This window comes from Aspergillus glaucus (assembly GCF_001890805.1).
Source record: "Aspergillus glaucus CBS 516.65 unplaced genomic scaffold ASPGLscaffold_13, whole genome shotgun sequence".
In the NCBI taxonomy this organism is placed as follows: domain Eukaryota; kingdom Fungi; phylum Ascomycota; class Eurotiomycetes; order Eurotiales; family Aspergillaceae; genus Aspergillus; species Aspergillus glaucus.
Genome location: NW_019170465.1, coordinates 778,952 through 799,491, shown reverse-complemented (window position 1 = coordinate 799,491; position 20,540 = coordinate 778,952). Strand labels below are relative to the sequence as shown.

The 20,540-nt window shown below is 47.7% G+C and overlaps 5 protein-coding genes and 1 non-coding gene across 6 annotated transcripts; 4 read left to right on the top strand and 2 right to left on the bottom strand.

The window, feature by feature from the left end:
* Positions 1-440: 440 nt before the first annotated feature.
* On the top strand, positions 441-1,897 carry ASPGLDRAFT_128874 (MCT family MFS transporter; the record flags this gene model as incomplete). The annotated part of the gene is made up of 3 exons (XM_022540840.1): positions 441-744; positions 829-921; positions 972-1,897. 3 exons carry the CDS (start codon positions 441-443, stop codon positions 1,895-1,897), a joined length of 1,323 nt encoding a protein of 440 aa, XP_022399956.1.
* Positions 1,898-5,442: 3,545 nt separating this feature from the next.
* Positions 5,443-5,554, bottom strand: ASPGLDRAFT_t105. Its single transcript has one exon. It is a non-coding gene; the product is annotated as a tRNA-Leu (tRNA).
* Positions 5,555-6,634: 1,080 nt separating this feature from the next.
* Positions 6,635-8,114, top strand: ASPGLDRAFT_36698 (uncharacterized protein; the record flags this gene model as incomplete). The annotated part of the gene is made up of 2 exons (XM_022544722.1): positions 6,635-7,598; positions 7,711-8,114. 2 exons carry the CDS (start codon positions 6,635-6,637, stop codon positions 8,112-8,114), a joined length of 1,368 nt encoding a protein of 455 aa, XP_022399955.1.
* An 835-nt stretch (positions 8,115-8,949) lies between these two features.
* On the top strand, positions 8,950-10,385 carry ASPGLDRAFT_128996 (putative cytochrome P450; the record flags this gene model as incomplete). The annotated part of the gene is made up of 2 exons (XM_022540846.1): positions 8,950-9,058; positions 9,109-10,385. The coding sequence occupies 2 exons, from the start codon at positions 8,950-8,952 to the stop codon at positions 10,383-10,385; spliced, it is 1,386 nt and encodes a 461-aa protein (XP_022399954.1).
* Positions 10,386-15,275: 4,890 nt separating this feature from the next.
* On the bottom strand, positions 15,276-17,022 carry ASPGLDRAFT_152043 (uncharacterized protein). The gene is made up of 8 exons (XM_022542293.1): positions 16,872-17,022; positions 16,748-16,815; positions 16,684-16,689; positions 16,513-16,630; positions 16,358-16,457; positions 16,152-16,302; positions 15,839-16,095; positions 15,276-15,787 (listed from the first exon to the last, which is right to left on the bottom strand). The coding sequence occupies exons 1-8, from the start codon at positions 16,967-16,969 to the stop codon at positions 15,575-15,577; spliced, it is 1,011 nt and encodes a 336-aa protein (XP_022399953.1). The 5' UTR covers positions 16,970-17,022; the 3' UTR covers positions 15,276-15,574.
* Positions 17,023-17,305: 283 nt separating this feature from the next.
* On the top strand, positions 17,306-17,901 carry ASPGLDRAFT_26832 (uncharacterized protein; the record flags this gene model as incomplete). The annotated part of the gene is made up of 2 exons (XM_022543608.1): positions 17,306-17,388; positions 17,454-17,901. 2 exons carry the CDS (start codon positions 17,306-17,308, stop codon positions 17,899-17,901), a joined length of 531 nt encoding a protein of 176 aa, XP_022399952.1.
* Positions 17,902-20,540: the final 2,639 nt, after the last annotated feature.

The following is a 20,540-nucleotide window of genomic DNA, read 5'->3' as shown; positions in this document are numbered from 1 at the left end:
GCACTGCTTGTACGAGGGTGAAGTTTGTTGTGGAAGTACTGAGTGTGAAATTCCTGCATGCCACGCACAGTCTTCATGGCTTGACCCAGACGCTCTGGAAACGTTCTTGCGGAACCCACGAAAGGTGCCGACGATTGACTGTCGAAAAGCTTGTTGCAATGGATCTGCGCGTGAACGTGGCTTTCCAAAAGTCCAGGGTCTTTATGTGGGTGCGATGTAGGACATGCTTGTTTGAGATTTCTGTTGCCTCCCTCTTCATGCGATACAGCCACGCAATAACTCTCGCAAGGGGGGTGCACCGTTCAGTGGGTACACGATGCTATCCCTTCCCAGCATTCAAGCACGGTGTTTTGATTCAAAAGTCTGGAAATGTCTCGAAGAAATTCTGTTCAGAGAACAGCCACGAACCTCAACAAGCGACTGTGTTTTGTCGCGCCATAATGTATACCAAGAACGAAGAAACTCACCTCCATGTTCTACCACAGCCACGGGAAGATGACGAGGCAAACTTCCCACCCGAAGATCTGTCATCGCTCGATCAGTACCCAGACGGCGGGTGGCGCGCATGGCTTGTCGTTCTGGGTGCATGGTGCGCCTTAGTACCTGCATTCGGGATCGTCAACACTATAGCAGTGCTTGAGGAGTGGCTGTCTGAACATCAGTTGAAAGATCACCCCAAGTCGTCGGTGTCATGGATCTTTAGCCTATGGATTTTCTTCTTCTATCTAGGGGGCGTTCAGGTTGGTATGCTTGTTTCGCCATCATCCCGACGCGGTTTGGCGTTTATGTAAATTCCGTATGTTCTGTATGCTGATTTATTGCGGCCAGGGCCTATATTCGATGCCCACGGGTTGAAGCCTTTGCTTATTCCAGGATGTATTGGGATCGTGGTATCGCTCATGATACTGAGTGTTTCTACTGGTAGGCAATGCATACCATATCGAATCCTGCACAGAAGCTAACTTCAACAGAATTCTATCAATTCATTCTCGGCTTTAGCCTTTTAGGAGGGGTCACTGCATCGATGGTATTCACCCCCAGTCTCGCCGCCGTCAACCATTGGTTCCTGCATCGCAGAGCCTTGGCAAACGGCTTCGCCAACACTGCCGGAAGCATTGGCGGCATCATCTTCCCGCTTATGGTAGGAGATCTTAGCGAGAAAGTGGGCTTCCCCTGGGCAATCCGGATCATGGGATTCGTCTGCGCCATCTTCTGCATCGTCTCCACCCTCCTCCTGCGAACTAGACTACCACCCAACAAAGAGGGCGGAAGCACCATCGACCTACGCGCACTGTGCGATGTACGCCTAACCACAGTCGCAGGCGCAATTGTCCTCGTCGAAATCGGCTACCTCATCCCCATGACCTACCTAGTCTCCTACGCCACCTCCCACGACGTCGACGGCTCTCTCTCCTACCAACTAATGGCCATCCTAAACGCAGCCTCCATCTTCGGCCGCGTTATCCCAGGCTACATAGCAGACCAATGGGGCCGCTTCAACGTAATCATCGTGACAACCTTCGTCTGCACGATCCTGATCCTCGTCCTGTGGCTGAAATCCGGCACCAACGCGCCCGCCATCGTCAGCTTCGCGGCGTTCTTCGGTTTCTGGAGCGGGACGGCGGTTAGTCTTGCACCCGTGTGCGTGGCGCAGATCTCCAAGACGGAGGAGTATGGGAAGAGGTATGGGACGACGTATTCGCTGGTGAGTTTTGGGTCGTTGGTTGCGATTCCTGTTGCGGGGGAGATTTTGAAGGCGCAGAATGGGGATGTTAAGCGCGAGACGAATTATTCGGGGTTGATTGTTTTTGCGGGGGTTGCGTATGGGGGGTCGATGTTGTTTTTTATTATTTCAAGGGGGGTTAGTGGGGGGTGGAATTTGAAAAAGATTTTCTAACTTTTGGGTTTTGTGGTTAGATTGGGTAAGTAGATAGGGTTGGTTAACACATAGACTGCAAATTTTACCTTATACCCCTTTTTTCGTCGAACTACTTTGAACTCATATGTTCTCTATAGAGACGGCAATTTGAGGTTGAGCCTTGATATGAAACAATAGGCCCTATGTCCACTCACAGACGCTTAGATTTCATGTTCTCCAAGTCCATGAATTTACTACTGCGAGTTGCATTCCCCTTAAGAAAATTCAGGGGAAAAGAAACTCGCCATGAACTTTCATACAAGCAAGTATAGAGAGCCTTGCAATATTCCCAGATACCAACCTGCCTGTTTCCAGCCCACTATAGCAAGAATGTGGGCTGGTTTGATCGACCCGGTATCTGGTAATGAGCTTCGGTAAGGGCAGTCGTGTTTGAATTCAGGAGGGAGATGCAATTGCGGCGGAGATGAGAACCAATCGTTGAATGCTTTGGTGCTCGTGAAAGGACCGGCTTCTGGCTGGAATCGGAAAACAAGATCTAGAAGACGCGTGATTCAACTACTTGTCCAAGCACAACAATATTCTAAACGACACCGTACTTTACATCCGGCATGAAGCAGCCAATATGGTTGAAACAAACTTGGTACTTGTTGAAGCAAAGCGTAAGGCATTGGTGGGCTGGTTAAAGCCAGATGATGGTATAAAGTTGGAAAATGAATTTCACGCACTACCCACAGCTACAAAACCGAGGTTCCGCATGGAAACCCCGACTATGCGCCGTGGTACAGTGCATTCGACCCCTTTAACCTTGAATTTGGATCTTCCGGACTCACTAACCGTCTCTTTACGGCGACAGACAAGTCCACAAAGCAACTCGGTTTGTCAATGATCAAACAAAAATAGGGCCCTAAGTTTGATCTTAACCCGGGGGTGCAAAGATTGGCCCATCCCCACTCAAACCGAGACAGGGATTTCTCCGGCGAATTGCACAGATGGAAACATTGAACAAAGGCGATGCAATTATGCCTTTTACTTATTTACTGTCTCAGTGGGACCAGGAAGATAGCGGCAGACGTCACGAAAGACGTAATAGTTCCGGTGCGCTATTTGTGTAAACACTATTCGGAGAATGGCAGAGGCCTGCTTCTCGCGGCAGAATCGAATCGTTTATTGATATGGATAACTAATTCTAGAATAAATAATAATATTGTTTTACTATACAGATTTTTCGTAACGGGCAGAAGACTCGATAGATGGATGATTATGGAACGGAGAAAAATAGAAAGAAAAACATATTAATGCTTATAAAAGGTTGCTTTGTACTCAGCATGGATTCGATGCTTAGTCCGGGGGGGAGTCGAGAAAACTCCTACTAACTCAACCAACACACGCACGCAACGTGTTGTAGTTCGGCGTATTCATCTCCTATAGTACTCGTTTGAGCCACCTCCCAATCCGAGAGATTGTTAAATCCCATACAGCCCAGCATCACGTACGAGATTGACAGTTCCATCTACTCGAAAACGACCAGGCAAGATAGACCTGCCAATTCGCCGTCCTATTCACGACGTTTATTGTCTCCGGAGACATGACGGAGACCATATGGTACATAGTATTGTTTAACTTCGTGGTAGAGAGATAATAGCCCAGATAGTGCAAGCGCCAGTTTTCCCAGCTCAGCCCAGAGTGAGTGATAAACCAGATTGCTCGGTGCCGCATGCTCGATGGCACGCAAGGATCTGTCCAGATGTTTCCGCCGTACGAGATGCTGGCTTTTTTGGCTGGTCGGATGGAGCTCAGGGTAATGAGCCTGGTCTTGAGGAGCCTATGCGCTTCGTCCGAGGATGATACAGTTCGTTTTGTCGAGGCAGGCTGCATCACATCTGATGATGTAGATATAGTGACAAATGAGGGTCGATTGACGGTAGTTCTCCGGTATGAAGCAAGCCGGAACCAAGAGCCCGCTTAATAGCCCTGTCATGCTTCTCGTAATTGAAAACCTCCCCGGATCCCTCACCCGGTAGTTTTGTGTGACTGTTAGGTGAGATTCTTTTCGTAGTTCCTGTGGTGCTCTGGTCTCAAGGTGCGGGCTTTTTGTGGGGCCTGGCGTTTCTAGCACAATATAGCTGTTCTTTTAGAACTCCCAGCATTCCTCGGGTATTGTCTGGCTTTGTATAAGGTACCGCAACCGGGAATGAATAAGTCATCCTCTAGGGCGTTGTTAAAAAGGTAACTGCTGATTCCCGGGTACTTATTCGATAGCTTCAGCAGGTAGAATATAGATCACTCGGTCAAGCCAGATAGCTTTGTAGGAAACTCTGACAATTGGTGAGCACGGTGTTATAGCCGGGGTCATCGAGCGTCAGTTGCGTCGATGTAAAGTTTTTTTTTTTTGAGAAATAGTGTGGTAGTCGATACACCAGTTGAAAAGATACTGAGCGTTGTCAGTCTTAGCTACTTCGTAGGTACTGAGTCCTTCGTTTGTCGGGTCCCTGGTCACGATTTCTGTTTGGAAATCAGTCAGTAATCTACCAATTGGTTTTGAGACATAATCCATCCTACCAACCTTGATTCATCTTTGGCCAACCCAAACGCCGCTGCGGCGTGCTTTAGATCACAGTAGTATATATTCGCCCCTGTTTCCAACGCTCTCTAAACCAGCCGTAAAGACCACCCAGGACAGGACAGGAATACCATCGGAAGAATGCTTCCAATCAGTCCGCTGTCGAATCTGGTGTTCACATAGACAGTACCGTCACCGGTGATGAAACGAGCATGTTTTGCCACTATCTGTATAGACAACACCGTAGCAAAAGGGAATTCCTCTGGAGAGCTATATTGCTTCCAATTTAGGTGCTCGAACCCCAAGCGGAGGGTGATATATGTATCAATACTCTTGGTTCATAGTAAAAGTGTTTTAGATTGGGTGAACACGGAAAGGTGGCACATAGATTCCAACTCTCCCGATAGGGTGAAACTGTTCCAAATCGGGTGGCCACCACACGGTAGGGTAGTATATATATAACGAGTGCATTATACCCCAGGTTGTAGAAGAGATACGCCCCGAAACGAGTCAACTGCGCGTCCATGAGAGTGGTGCCACCGACCAGAAAGCAGAGCGAGGAACTTGTTGGTAGAGGCTGTAATTGTGGTGATTATTGGGGATATATATATGTAGAACCGTAATTCGTAGTCGACATCAGGGTTAACGCAGGGCCGGCACCGTCGAAAGCGAAATCGAAGTCGGCAGCGGGAGAGAACGCTTAACTTCCGTCGCTCCAAAACGAGGGAGGCTCCTTGATAGGAAGTGGGAACCGTAGAGGTTACATAGTGAAAAACAGATGGTACTCCGTATATAAAGCTGAACTATACGAGTCGAGATGAAAGATCAGACGAAAGCGGAACAGAGCACACATATATAATATAGCCTACGAAAAAAAAAAAAAAAAAAAAAAGAAAGAAAGAAAGAAAACACACTCGAGTGCCACAATGCAACTGTTTGTGCTATCTTAATTGCTAAAAAAGCATCTCAGTGGCTACACAGGCAAAAAAAAGCAAAAAAAAAATGACAAGAGTGGGATTCGAACCCACGCCCCCTGTCGGAGATCAGGAAACTTCGAGAAGTTGTGAGCTAAGGTAACCTTAACCTGACGCCTTGGACCGCTCGGCCATCTTGCCTTGATGTTTTCTTGGTTTAATATTATGTTATATTAGGCTACCAAGGACCAGCCATAGTAACCACGGGAGAGACCACAGCTCGAGGCGCCCGTTAGTAAGCCTCTGGAAGATCGTGGTCGGTGCTGTCTCCTGAGAAAGGGGCATTCTTGTACGAATTACACAGTACAAGTTCGCCATTGCTAGAGGAGCATCCAGAACAACGGTGTTCTGATTCCCCCGTACTGTACCCCGCTCCAGATGTACAATTCCATGGATACCGCCCGATCATCAGGGGAACGGGACATGACAGGTCATGTATATAGCCACAGCGGGGATGGTGAGCCGTGGAAACGGGAGACGTAAACCAGGAAGCACTCGTCAGCGCCATGGTGACACTATCCCTAGCCCTGGTGCTGGGTTTTAAGACCATGAGGCGGCAGGTGTATGTAGTGGTACGCAGTCGCTGCAGGTAGACGTATCTATCGGACACGTTCCGGGGTGGCAGTATGAACTATATACAAGTACTGCGACGAGGTTAAGTCGAGTAAATAAGGTGCTGATTGGGGTTACCCAGTTGTTGCTGGAGACCCGATTGGCCATACCCCGGAGGGAGCATACCTTGTAGAGAACTATAAAGCAACAGCAAGCACTCAAGAAACAGCTATAGCCCTCCGTGAAAAGACCAACACGGGAGACCAATTTTCCTTCTCGCCGAAAAAGGCGAAGATCCCTCTGATCAACACACCATCTGCCGCCCACAATACGAGGAAGAGATGAGAGAACAGGACAAGAACCAAAAGATACAAGAAAGACAAGCATTATTTAGTAGACTAGAGATAGATTAGAGAAGATTGATACAGAGTAGCCAAGTCAAAAAAAAAACAAAAACAAAGACAGAATAAAGAACCACGGGTGCTATGGGGATGTTTCAGAGATCATCGCCTTTTAACGCCTCTCTAACTGAGATCATTCCTGATTGTGACTACCGCCTGCCCCCCTGCCTGTCCCAATTTCTTTTCTTTTCTTTTCGCTCTCCTTCTCTTCTAATCTTTCTTGATTTTCGAATAATGTATCATCATCCCCGCCGCTTCGCTCTTCGCGATGGCGCTTCCCAGTTGTTCTTTCTGGCGCCTGCGTAGGAGTACCCTCTCCGCGCTCTATGTGATTTTTACCGTGATTTTCTTCTGCATCGTATCCATCTGGTATGGCATGAACTCGGACAGAAACTACATTCATCCGCTCTTGACGCAATTAATTCCCGCCGGCCACTGCGCCTGTCAAACCTCCACAACCTTCCAATGCTCCAGCTGCCTCTCCTGCTCCCAGACCAATCTCCTCCAACAACTCACCCCTTCGACCAATTGGCGCTACCAATACGAACGCGACACCGGCGATGAAAGCCTCGATCGGGGACAATGCAGGACTGCGTTCCCGGGCCTATTCGAAGACGTGTTTCGCGCCGTGAATTACTGGCGGTATCACGGTAACCTTGCGACGGAAGACCTCGATCGCATCAACCTGCAACCCGGAATGGCACGCGCGTCGATTTATCGCGGAGAGCTCTACGTGAACGCCGCCCGCGCAAAAGGCGAAGACCATCGGCAGAAGATTCTGGCCGTGTTGAGCGCGATCCATCGAGCGCTGGTCGCCGACCGGGATCGCCGCTCGCGAGACATGAGTTTTATATTTTCCGTGGAGGACAAGGTGGAGGACGTGACGAGTTCTGAGTACCCGGTGTGGGTGTTTTCGCGGGCTGCGACCGAGGAGGCGGTTTGGTTAATGCCGGATTTTGGGTATTGGGCTTGGGATAATTCGCTGAATCCGATCGGGCCGTTTGATCAGGTTGTTGAGCATATCCAGGAGGTCGATGTTCCGTGGCCGGAGAAGAAGAGACAGTTGGTTTGGCGTGGAAAGCCTAGTTTTGCTCCGAAGTTGCGACGGGCGCTGCTTGAGGCGGCGCGGGATAAGGCCTGGGGCGATGTGAAGCAGGTGGATTGGCAAGAGAAGGCCAACATAATCAAGATGGAGGACCACTGCAAGTATATGTTTATTGCACATGTCGAAGGTGAGTTTCCGTCTCCTGTTTTTTTTTTTTTTTTTTTTTTTTTTTTTTTTTTTTTTTTTTTTTTTTTTTTTTTTATATATATATTTATTCGATCAGACAACTAACAGGACAGGACGCTCCTACTCTGCCTCCCTGAAATACCGTCAAGCCTGTCGCTCCGTGATCGTGGCCCACAAACTGCAGTTTATCCAACACCACCACTACCTGCTGGTCTCCAGCGGCCCCGAACAAAACTATGTCGAAGTAGAACGAGACTTTAGTGACTTGGCTGACAAGCTGGAACCCCTGGTCGAGAACCCGGACGCCGCCAAACGCATAGCCGACAACAGCGTGCGAACCTTCCGCGAACGATATCTGACCAAAGCAGCCGAAGCGTGCTACTGGCGGGCACTCTTCGATGGTTACGGGGCCGTATGGAATAGTAGCGGCGTGCGCGATGCACGAGAACGAGGTCTACGATATGAGTCGTTTGTGTTACTGGAGAGTTCGGAAATGGTCGAGTTTGCACATAGCTAATCGTAATGCGGTAGAAGGAGTTTGGGTACATACAGGGTACATCGGTTGTTTATATACGGAGTACTGCCTTCAAGGCGTTAATATTAGTATCTAGACAAAGACATGAGACACGAATATACACACTTATTAACTAGTTAGTTACTACTCAGTAACTAGTTACTCAGTAACTACGGGAATACGTAACTAACTAGTCTATTCCATCCTGCTGGTCCCGATCGGCCAAGACGATCTTCAGTTCCTCATTCAGCCAGCCACCGTAGAAATTTGTAAGCACAGCACAATCACCATCATCACCACCATCACCACTACCACCATAATAATAACAAAACAAGACAACAAGACAGGTCAACGCAGAATCCTACTGCAAGAATCTCACCGCCATCACCACCTCTTCTCTCAAATCGACGAACCGCGTCCGTGCTTGCTTTTTCAACTTTTCAGCTGAAAGCCCCAGTCTCCACATCGTCCGCTAATCTGCCCTCAACTCTCGATCTGGTTGCTCCGATCTGCAACTACTGGGCCAGTCACAGCGCCGCCGAAGCTAATGGAGTGTTGCACGGCCGAGCTGGAGCTATCCAGCCAGTCATTGTCGCTTGGATTACTACGGGCAACTCGGAATGGAGTCGTGGAGCTGCACAGCTGAGAGGTCGATTAGCGTTGGTGATGCGAGGGGATGGAGCTGTGGAAGGTGGCCGAGGTTGAGTGGTTGAGGTTATGAGCTGAGTTAAGGTTCTTAAGATGGTTAGGTTTGCTCTTTTTTTTTTTCTCTTCCTTTTCTCTCTTTGCTCTTTGTTGCATTATTTTCCGGTGATTTGAATTATCGCTGTCTGCCATCATGTCCGCGCCTATCCCAGCACCACCCGGTCTCCCGATCCTGGGCAACATTTTGGATGTCAGCCCCTCTAACACTTGGGGGTCTTTGAATGCGCTCGCTGAGAAATATGGTGAGTTTACTTGATTGCAAACTATCTTTTGGTACAGTGTTAATGAACAGGCCCCATCTTCAAAATCAACGTCCTCGGCCACCAAATCGTCTTCGTCGCCAACAACGCCTACATCGAGGAAATCTGCGATCAGACTCGCTTCCGGAAATGCGTAACAGGCCCCGTCGTCGAGATCCGCGCAGCCGTCCACGACAGTCTCTTCACAGCCTTCCACTCCGAAGACGACAGCTGGGGCAAGGCACACCGCATCATGGCCCCGCTGGTCAGCCCAGAGGCCGTCCGTGAGGAATTTGCAGGCATGCGCGACACAGCAAAGGACCTGATCCAGAAATGGTCCTCGACCCACCACCAAAAGGTCAGCGTGACAAACGACCTGGACCGTCTCAACCACGCCGCCAACATGCTATGCTTCTTCGACCAGCGCGTCGACTGCGTCCTCGGCGACGAACCAGCCGTAATCAAGGCCCAAGAAGCCGCGACCGGCGAAGCCATGCGCCGTCCCACAAGACCCCGTCTCTTCAACTGGCTGTACTACAACCGCAAGTTCGACAACCACATCAAGATCATGCGCGACTACGGCGCCAAGATCGTCGCCACGCGCAAGGAAACCCAGAGCCCCAAAAAGGACATGCTCTACGCCATGCTCCATGGCAAAGACCCGCAATCCGGCAACTCCCTAACGGACAGCCAAGTCCTCGACGAAATCATCAACATCTTCATCGGCTCCGCCACAGCCCCCAACCTCGTCTCCTTCGCGCTGTACTACCTCGTCAAGAACCCGGAGGAAATCAAAAAGGCGCAAGAGGAGATCGACGCCGTCGTCGGCACGGGTGAATGGGAATACGAACATCTCGCCCAACTCCCCTATTGCGAGGGTATCCTCCGCGAAGCCTTCCGTCTCTCCGCCGTGGCGCCCGGTTTCAACATCGAACCTATCCCCGATACCCAGGGCCCGGTCACACTCGGTGACGGGAAGTACGAAATCCCCACCAACCAGCCCATCATCGCCATTCTGTCGCAGGTCAACCGCGACCCTGATGTCTTCGAGGATCCCAACGCGTTCAAACCGGAGCGCATGGTCGGTGAGAAATACGACAGACTCCCGTCTGGCGTGAAGAAGGGTTTCGGTAACGGCAAGCGCGAGTGTATCGGGAAGAAGTACGCGTATGACTGGTCGTTCTTTGCGCTGGTGGCTATCCTGCGCGATATTGATATCGAGGAGGCGGATGCGAGTTACAAGGTTGCTAATGCGGGGGTGAATTATAACGGGGCGTTTAGTGTGAAGCCGTTGGGCTTCCATGCTTTGGTTAGTCCGAGGAAGAGGTAATCTCGCTTATCTTGTTGTCTTGTTATTACTGTTCCTGTTAAATAATTAATGAGGATATGATATACGGAGTAATATACCATGGTCGGCTTTCAGTGAATTGAATCAGATCCAGCCCTACAAGCATACCGGCTCTACAACGTCATGTCCTACTGCAATATTTTATCCCATACAAACAAGCCTAAGTGAATATCCGATGCAATAAAACCATAATGACACCTCCTGCTACCATTCACCTCCCCTAGCACCGAACAAGACCTTCCTACAATCCCCAATCCTCATCCTTCTCTTCATCCACCTACTCAACACCACCAGGAAAACAACTGCCGCTTGGACCGAGATACATGTCAATCTAAATGAAACCAACACCTTGCACGAAATGAGCCGTGCATCACCTGCTCTTTCAAAGCCCTACACAAGAATTGTGATTACTCCTTGTGGTATGACCCGGAGGGGCAAAGAGGTCTTTACACGATCGAAGACAAACAATACGAGTTTGCTTAACGCAAGTATTCCCTGCAGTTTACACCGAAGCTTGTCATCGTTTCTCTCTTTTTTTTTTTTTTTTTTTTTTTGGATGATATGCATGTGTTTCGAACGGAAATACTACTGCAACTATGGGCTACCAATTTTCTATACTCTTATGTTGGATACCAAATGGAAAAGCCGATTACACCACCTGGTATGATATGGCTCGCGGTGCAGATTAATACAGTCGTTTTTGAAGGGAAGAGACATGAGTCTGCTTCGTGCAGTCTTCCTTGCAGTTTTTTGACAGCAGGGTTCGTCCTCGTTTCATATGTGGGTACATGAGCCTTACTTCTCGTCCATGAATGGCGAGAGCAAATTTGCCTCTTGGGAGTTGGTACGGACACATGTCTTCGTGAAAGAAATACTGGATGGAGATATTGGCTAACATACGAACACTGAGTGGAAAGGCGGATTATACGCTTTGGCACGATGTGGCTAGACGCTCATAAAGTCTGGTCGTCGTTGAAGCGAAGCAAAATGAACTCATTCTGGCGGTATCCTGTCCACGCATTCTATGCATGTTTTTATATGTGGGTAGCTAAACCTACTCGCTCATCGTCCACGAGTGGCATGAGAGACCTCACATCTCGGAAGGTAGCAACACATGTGTTTCAAACAAAGGGATACATGAGGATCCAGGCTACTAAATGCCTATTTTCTCACGCCGGATATTGAACCGAAAAGCCGATTATGCAAATATGGTACGATGTGGCTCGTGATGCAGACCATCGGTGATCATTGGAATGGAACAGGTATGTGTCTGCTTCACCTTAACTACCCCATGCCATTGTCATGGTACATGTGTAGTTGATAAACCGAAAGGCCTAAAGGCGACATAACCTCGCTATTTGTGGCGTATGCTTTTGGTTTCCGAATGGGGCCCGAGCTCATATATTAATGACACCATCACCGAGATAGAAATGTGACTACATACTCTATGTGGTACCAGGCGGCTCTCTCGGTTGATGGCCCTGCTCATGTTCTGTGGCCCGATATGGCACTCGCACTGTGTTATTCCTTTCTTCAAATGGGAATCAATTATGCACAAAAATGCATGCTGCCTATCAGCTACATGATCGGACCACTCGTGCTGGTTTGATGTGGTGCTGCGCTGATAAAAATAGCCACTTTTGAAGCGCAACAGAACAAGTTTGCGACGTTTCACCCCCCTGTGATTGCTGCGGGTAGACGATAATCCCGCCATGAGACCGCAGAGCGAGATTACCTCCCTGTACGAGGCGATATAAGCGTCGTTCGTCCCTAAACAGATATCGATCTCATATGAAGATCTTATCACTATTATGGAGCTAGAAAGGCAGAATACACAGTCCGGTACGATGTGGTCCTGGCGCATGCCGTAGCTCAATTTGATCATCATCCAAGAATCAGATGTCGGGAATGTCTTCTGGGGCATCAAGTTCACCTCCGACCCTACAAGGAACGGGTCATCCGCATGTGCCGTGTCGAATACTGGAAGCGAGCACGACACCACAGAAGAGACCGACGGGGAGGAACGGAATGAAATTGCACACGTCGGTTGTATAGGTGTGTATATGAATTTGCTTGTTCCCACAACACGGCTGCATGGGCCAAGATACAGCAATATAATGACGCATCAAGGCAATCATCTGGCAGACTTCCTGCTAGTTTCTCTCTCTTTTCTTTCTGCCGTCTACCTGTCGACGAAAAGATGACATCTCGCGAACAAGTCGATGGATGCGTGGGTTGGTTGGCCGGTCTCTATCTCCAACGCATCTTGCAACTACCATCCCGGAGACGGGCGATTTGGAGGCCGAAGAGCACGTACCAAACAAGAGTAGAGAAAGAATAATTTCACATACTGGTTCAAGGGGAGCTGCAAATGCTGGTATTCTTCTACCAACCCAGAAGTGACTTTGATCATCATGAGAGATATGGTTTTAATGCCAACTGAAGGGGGATCTCACATGAGGTTTGGAAATGTACGCCTCTCTCACGCCTGCCAAACTCGACGCGTGTGCACTGACTACTCTCTGTGGTATGATCTGGCAGCGCAGGTTGATTGAGAAATCGCCATTGTTGCCAGTGTGAAAGATTCCCTGCTCATCCTAATCTGTCTGCACGTATGAGCAAGGCACCCAGTGCCGACTCAAGGTATATTTGCCGTTTGGGATGGGATATATGAGTCTCTGAGTTGAAGACCAGAAAACCATTCATGCTACTCACAATGTACATGGTTGGATTTGCATGGAAAACTGATTATTCGCTGTGGTATACATCGGACGCACAGGTTAATTAAGTCTTTGCTTTTATTGTTGAAGCGAAACGATACTTGCCTGCCCTGTCTGCTCGGCCTGTGGGCAGCTTCCAGGTGGAGACTTATACAAAGGGTGCTTTCATTGACTATACCGGACAGCACACACATATTGGGCAGAATATCCCTCCAATGTAGGTGATGATAGTAGAGTTGTGCTATCCAACTCATCAGCAGAAAACACATGACTCTAGATACTCCAGGCTGGTGAAAGGCCTTAGAGAACCTGGAGCATTGCTATCACACTGGTAAGCACTAGAATCACTCTTACACCCCAGATTCAGTATGTGTCTTGATCTATTTAACCTGGATTGGCCATGCACTGTTAATGACAGTAATAATTGATAAATATGTCACACATACTGACTACAGCTTCTTATTGTTTTAGACCTATACAAATCAAGAGCCAGCAGCCATCTACCCAGGATCATGCCTTGCAGACTACTCATGTTGGTACGAAGTGACAGCGCAGATTGATCGAGCCATTTTGTTAGATGAGACGAATCTGCCTGGTGCAGCTGCGCCTCCTCATTTATGGGCATGAGTAAGTCCTTCTTCTCGTCACCGGAGAGCTATTTGCCGTTCGGAAAAAGACAGATGAGCTTCCAGGTCGAGTCACTGGTATATATAAAATCCCCGGCCGATTTTTTCTCTCGGTGTTATGATGGAGCGGATCAATTTTTAGTGTTGAGCTAGGAGCAATCAGCTTGGCGCCAACTGCTCGTACGTATGTATGAGTAGGTGGAGGACACACTTTTCTGTCCCATTTGGACAGGGTTTAACTTTCTATTATGCCGAACACATGGTGGGGAAACGAGAAGGTATAGCGACGGACAGCTATGCCTCCAGGTTCTATACCTGGACAGTCACTTTCCATTGGTTACTGTTGATACACTTGTGTGAAGCTTCTCACCAAGTTGCTGCTGAGATTCAAGATGAGCTCCCAATGATGCCTCTGGAAAAAGTTTCTCGTTGCTGGAAAAAAGTTGCACCACACAAGGCCACAGCAATGGCCTCCACGGGCTTGTCGAAAGAAGCCAATTTCGAGACAAAACTTGGGTTTCTTATACGCAAGGATAACATCCCTTCAGACGGTAAATCGTTTATATACGGCAGTTGATCCACTTCTTGGTCCTTGGTGGGGTGCCAAAACTTCGGCATTGAAGAACCATGCAGAATTGTTAAGCGAGCTCATTGACGGCTGGCCGTGGTCACTCCATAACAGAGAGGGTGATGACCTTCGGAGAACCTGATTTGAGGTGAATTATGCTGTGGTATAATTACTAAAGAGCCTCATAAGGAGCAAACATTGAATCCTTATCCCTCGGGGTATGTACGGTACATAACAGAGAGGAACAAACAATCCACGATTAAATAACACAGGATTGTGCAAGAGCTGAGATAAGACGAGCCCGCCACTGGCTACTAGTTATCTGGAAGACGTCTTGTCAGCCAAGCTAAAGAAACGTGCAGCATCGAGCGAACAGACATTGTCTACGATCGCGCCATTATCACATAAGAGCTCTGATTCTCTCGGGGTGTTTTAGATTATGCTGGTTTTGAATATTGAGGGGATGCATAGTATGCAATCCTCTCTAAACCTCATCCATTTCATTCTCCATCCCCCAAATGCTAACCAACATACATTACTGCACCAGATCATGTAATGTGGCTAAGAAGCTCAGTGAGCCCTTGATTCCAGGAAAGCACTTTTTTTTCCCCCCCAAACCGATGAAAAAAGATGGACAAACGGTAGGGACTTTGGGTAGACGCAGGGAGGTGGCGAAACTTGGCCGTACAAGATGCTCGGGTTTTTGTGCATCAAGCAGTACCATCACTATGAGACACTATTGCTGAAGGTTTATCTATCTGTGGAATCGCTTTTGGTTTGTTGTCTGAAGCAAGGAACGGGCGACGTATGGAGATATATAAAAAAAAAAGACATGGAATCAATCCCATAGTAAGGAGAATTAGCTGGCGCTGAAGCATTCCGGCTATACCATGGCGAGATAGAAGGCAGATACAGCGCCAGATTTACATTCGTTTACCAGTCTATTGACCATTTATGTACTTAACGAACAATTTTCATTCTATCTTTTGGTAATTAATCCAAAATGTAATAAAGCTTAGACGGTATATGGGAATAAACCACTGCTCCTTTCCTCCAGTATACCCAGCCAGCTGGATGCACACTCATATCTACATGAAGTAATCTAAACCACCCAACCAATACCAACATCTTACCAAAATTCTAGACAAACAGCCTAAGCGCTAATACAGGCGCTTGCCGAGAAAATAACACGGAGGACGGAGCAAACCCACTCCAAAGTCCAAAATCTTCTTCCCGGCAGGGTTCGCGAATCAATGCTTACCCGCACAAACTCGCACGCAGATCCCGCAGAAGAGCACCCATCTTCTCAGCTCCGAGCTTGTAGTACGCCAATCCGCCAAGCGCAATCGAGTACCCAACAAACTGCTGGAAGGTAACGGGGTCACGGAAGATAGCCATGGATGCGAAAACAAGGAGGATATCCTTAAGAATACCAGCCATAGTGAGGACCACGGCGGAGGTTTTGCCGATCTACACATTCATCAGTACTGCGATTTCGTAACTAATTGGAGGAGTGCTCACCAAAAGGACGACGGAGACGTTAAGCAAGAACGCAACCATTGCGTTAGCAATCAACGTACCCATACCCAAGCCGTAGATATCAGCCATGGTCATGCGCGGGAGTTCAGTGAAGAGGGTGACGACGCCGTTTGTCACGGCGCATGCGGGCGCGTAGTAGTACAGCGAGACCAGAGGGTCCATCTTGAATTCGGCGGAGCTGAGGAGGCGCTGGACCATAACGAGACGGAGGGCCTCGAAGATGATACCGCCGACTTGGACTGTGGCTTTATTAGTCCACATATTCCGGAGAGGGAAAAAGAGCAAAGTGACGCACCCAGGAATCCAAACATATCGAACTTAATCTCCCCAAACGATGCAATCGCGACACCAACCACGATTGCGAACACATTGCCCAACGTGCGGAGATTAGCGGGCGCAATGCCAAAGGCCCAAGTCGCCACAAGAGTCGCGACGGCGTTGGTTGCCTTTATAATTGTCAGATCGACATTTCCTTCCGTTTTCTTGGCGGTCAAGACTCACCTTGAGCATCTGAATAAAAGACACAGAGAGATACAAATACGACAGGTTTCCGCAGATAAGACTCAAACTGAACATGAGACCGATGGGCACAATGGCGCGACTGGTTGCTACGGATTAGCTGCATTCTCAATGGTAGTGATTTTGATATGGCATACGTGTAAGTCCGCGGGTTCATGGGAACATTATGCCGCGAGTCCAGTTTATCGGTGAACCGCGCCAGAATCTGGGTCATGAAGGTCGCGAATCCCATGTGCCATGTTGTCAGGAATAGCGCTAGAAGAGTCAATAATTTGCTTGATCGCAAATAGCATACAGTCGTGACTTACGGAAATCTAGATCGGAATTAGCACAAAATCACAGAATCACATAAAAAGGGGTCCGAAAACTCACTGAACTTGGCGGTCGCAAGCACCCACTTGTTGAAGAGAATAACACTCGAACTCAACGCGATCCATAGACTACTCAATGTCAGTTTAGGCGTAAATGAGATACTCGTGAAGCCCGTAAAACTCACGCGATGTAAACAGCAGGATGTAAACCAGTGTTGGCGGACTGGCTGGCCTGTCCGCTCTCGAGTTTGCGGTCGGCATCCTGCGAACGACGGGGGGCCATGGTGATAACACTACTCGTACAGAGTCAATTGGAAGGAGAATGTTGTAAAGAAGAAGAGGAAATGCAGGGGAAACAAGGAGGGAAGAAATGGAGAATATAAGCGAAATAAACACGCCCGAAAGGATCGCGATCGTCGAATACGCGCGTCAATTGGTCAATCTTATCTGATTCTAATTTGTAGCGCGACTGGGACTTTTCACGTCGAAATAAACACGAATTCGATACTAGTATTATGGCCAAAGTAAATAATGCAAGCAAATACTAGGGCTAATTATTATGTCATCTTCTCACTCAGGCTAGATTCTGACACAAAAGACAAAGCATCAAATCTTCAAGATGGCAGAAAAGGCCTTTGCCATGTATGAAATCCTAGAACGAGTCCTCATCTATACAGACAGGCGCACGCTACTATTATCCCAGTGTGTATGCCGCACTTGGAGGCTCTCTTAAAACCGGTTAGGTATGGACTGCCATATGGTTCCAGGCGTATACGAAACCCCTTTATCGAGGACCTTGTTTGGCCTTGGTTAATGAACAAACAATTCGACAAGGAGAAAAAAGAATGCTATGACCATTGGAATTCCGAGGACGAGGATGATGATAATTCTGAATATGATAACCGCTATACTCGGCCAGAGACCAGCTGGAAACAGATGCTATTCCAGCAACCCCCAACATCCCATGTCGGCGTCATCTACTACGAACATTGGTGGGCAGAACCCCCGCTATACACACGCATGCGGTTCTTGAAACCTGATAATGACACCCTTCGGTTGAAGGATATTGCTCCGGCATTGGATGATGGTTCCATGGTGTCTGACCACGCACCTTGTGTTCTCTGGTTCCAACCGCCCCATGCTGCATGCCGTGATAATGTGCGAGGAATATTATGCAGGGAACATTCCAACGCCGGCGCTTTTGAGGGACTGTGATTGCCTCATCTTCGAAAACAGGTATGGCTGTGTTGAGGAGCCGGCATTGCATGAGTTTGAATTGCATGGTGATCATGATAATAAGCCTCGGAGTGCATGGATGACCCGCTGGATGGATTCATTGGGGAAAAGAGAAATTGATAAAGATAACTACCGACAGGAAGTTCATAGTTCCAAGTACTTTCGACTTTATCGTGACTAGAAAGCTAGCCATTATTCTTCTTTTGCACATATAGGCGAGGGGCTTTTACATGCGGTTTCCATTGGGCTATAGGTCCATAGATCCGCGTAATGAGTGTAATGAATTCGTCGAATGTCTGATTTGCTAAGAATGCCCTAATGCATGAAACACCAAACATCCTGCAGCATAGTCAGTGAATGTAGAGTGGTCGATGGCTTTGGTGTCGACCTCGTGAAACTTGAATAAACACCTTCTGTGTCTAGCTTTTTCGACTCTCCTTCATCTCTTTTTTTCACTTCATTCGTCTTTCTCGTCTTTCGTTATTCCTCGTTTTATCATTTTATGATGTTCCTTAAATTGAAGGACCCGTCAGAGGCTTGTGCACAAGGCCAAATTTGCCTCAAAAAACGTCGCCGGAAACATGTTATTGCACAGGCAGATGAACTGGCCATTTCTTCGTTCCTCCGCTCCTCTCGCTCTTGCTGTTTATATGCATATACCCAACATAGCATACGCTTATCAACCGTTCAAATAAACTGCAAATAGCGCTTTTCCTCAAACCAATTCGCTCATACGATTCCAAAGAGCACACACGAAACCCATTCATCGAGAAAGATATCTGGCCCTGGTTCGTCCGCAAACAAGAAAAGATAAACGATGTTGACGATGAGGCATACGCCTGATTAGAAGCAAGTTGGCGCCGGATGTTATTCCAAAAACATACGACAGACTACGTTGGTTTTATCAACCACTCGGTCTCGAAAGTGGATCATTATTTCGACAGGTTCTTTAAGTCTGATGGTGACTGTCTACGAACTGGTGATATTGCTGTGTGGCTAGATAGAGGATCTCTGGTGCCTCAGCAAGAATTTCCTTCTGTTTTCTGGTTTAAGCAACATTATTCTCTCAGAAGGATAAAGCTGGCGAAGGCCATTTCCAAGAGAAATGCGTGCTTTAGTTTCGACATATCTGAAGGATTGCGAGCTTGTAATTGTCAAGGAATAGCCTGTTTCCTTTGATCCAGTGCTGGTATTGAATCGGTTTCATGAACCTAATTCTGGTGGTAGACTGTGCATTCATGAATCAGCCAAAAGTGATCGAAGAAAGAGAAGACTGACATAACCACAAACGGGAAGTATGGTATTCTACAAGCTTCATGTCATTTTTATCTCCTAATCAGCTAGATAATCATCATCTCGCCGTGACGCTCAATCTTGAAACTGGTATTCTTTTGACGAGTCCGAATTTGGCGCTTCTTGAATTGGCTGCGCATCTTTGTGAGTGACAAGGACGGCCGCTTCTGTAAGCATCTTTGATGTGTTCTGTGTCGAAAAAGTCCGAGGTCTTTGATCGTGATTTTGTCAGCAGCTAAATACTTGGAGAATCGGTATTAATTGTCGCTGGCTTCATCATTCGGTAAATTTTGAAGCTGTTCAGTGAGACCTTTGACTTCTTCTGTAGCCTCAGGGCCTGACTCCTTGAGGATTCTCAGAGCGTCTTTGACCTGGCCAAGGAGCCTCTGGCAAGGATAGCTTATGGGCATGTTGTGAGATGATAGATTGAAGAACAAGTCTGGTGAAAGTATGGTGTGAAAGTGTAGTGTTAGGAGAAAAGAAGATGAAGTGTAGAGAGGCGTTTATATTGCCTTCGAATAGGCTGCCAGCTACCTTTTGAGCTTCCTACTGCTGCCTTCTGCGGTTTGCTTTCTATCTTGTCTATTTCTTGCATGACGAAAGGCAAAGAGAATGAACGTGTCAATGTAAAAGGCGAGAACGGTCTGAAGGCAAATACTTGTTGAACTTTTGGTCACCGTTACTTGATGCCTTTTTCTGGACATTATGAGGCAAGCCGTCACAGGACACGGGAAAGGATCAATGTGCAAACATGAACTCATCGAGACAACTACTCTAACGATCTACTCGGGAAAGGGGGGTTCCTAAATATCATAGAATGACAAGACAGATGTCAGTGAAATATGTGCATTGAGATGAGACTTTAGCGTGCAGAATGTCTGACAATGTCTGACATTTTTATGCTTCAAGGACCGTCCAGGTCCAGGTCGTAATGTGTCGATGGGTACATCGCCCCCTCCAGGCTCCGCAGGGTAATCAATAAATAGGATCAATAAGGTAAACGAATAGAGAAACAAGGCCAACCGAGCACGTATGCTGGGTTGTTGGTTAAGTGCGGACGAGTCAGAAACTAGAAAGATAACTAACCAATATTTGATTAACTAGATTGATCGCGAAGAGCTAGACTGAGTACATAAATGAGCGTCCTTATATATCCCATCCCCATCATAGCGTTCATAGCAATCGCTCTGATCAGTATGTTCTACTTATCCATACTACGTAACAGACTGTTAGTAGTAGTAGTAGTAGTAGTAGTAGTAGTAGTAGTAGTAGTAGTAGTAGTAGTAGTAGTAGTAGTAGTAGTAGTAGTAGTAGTAGTAGTAGTA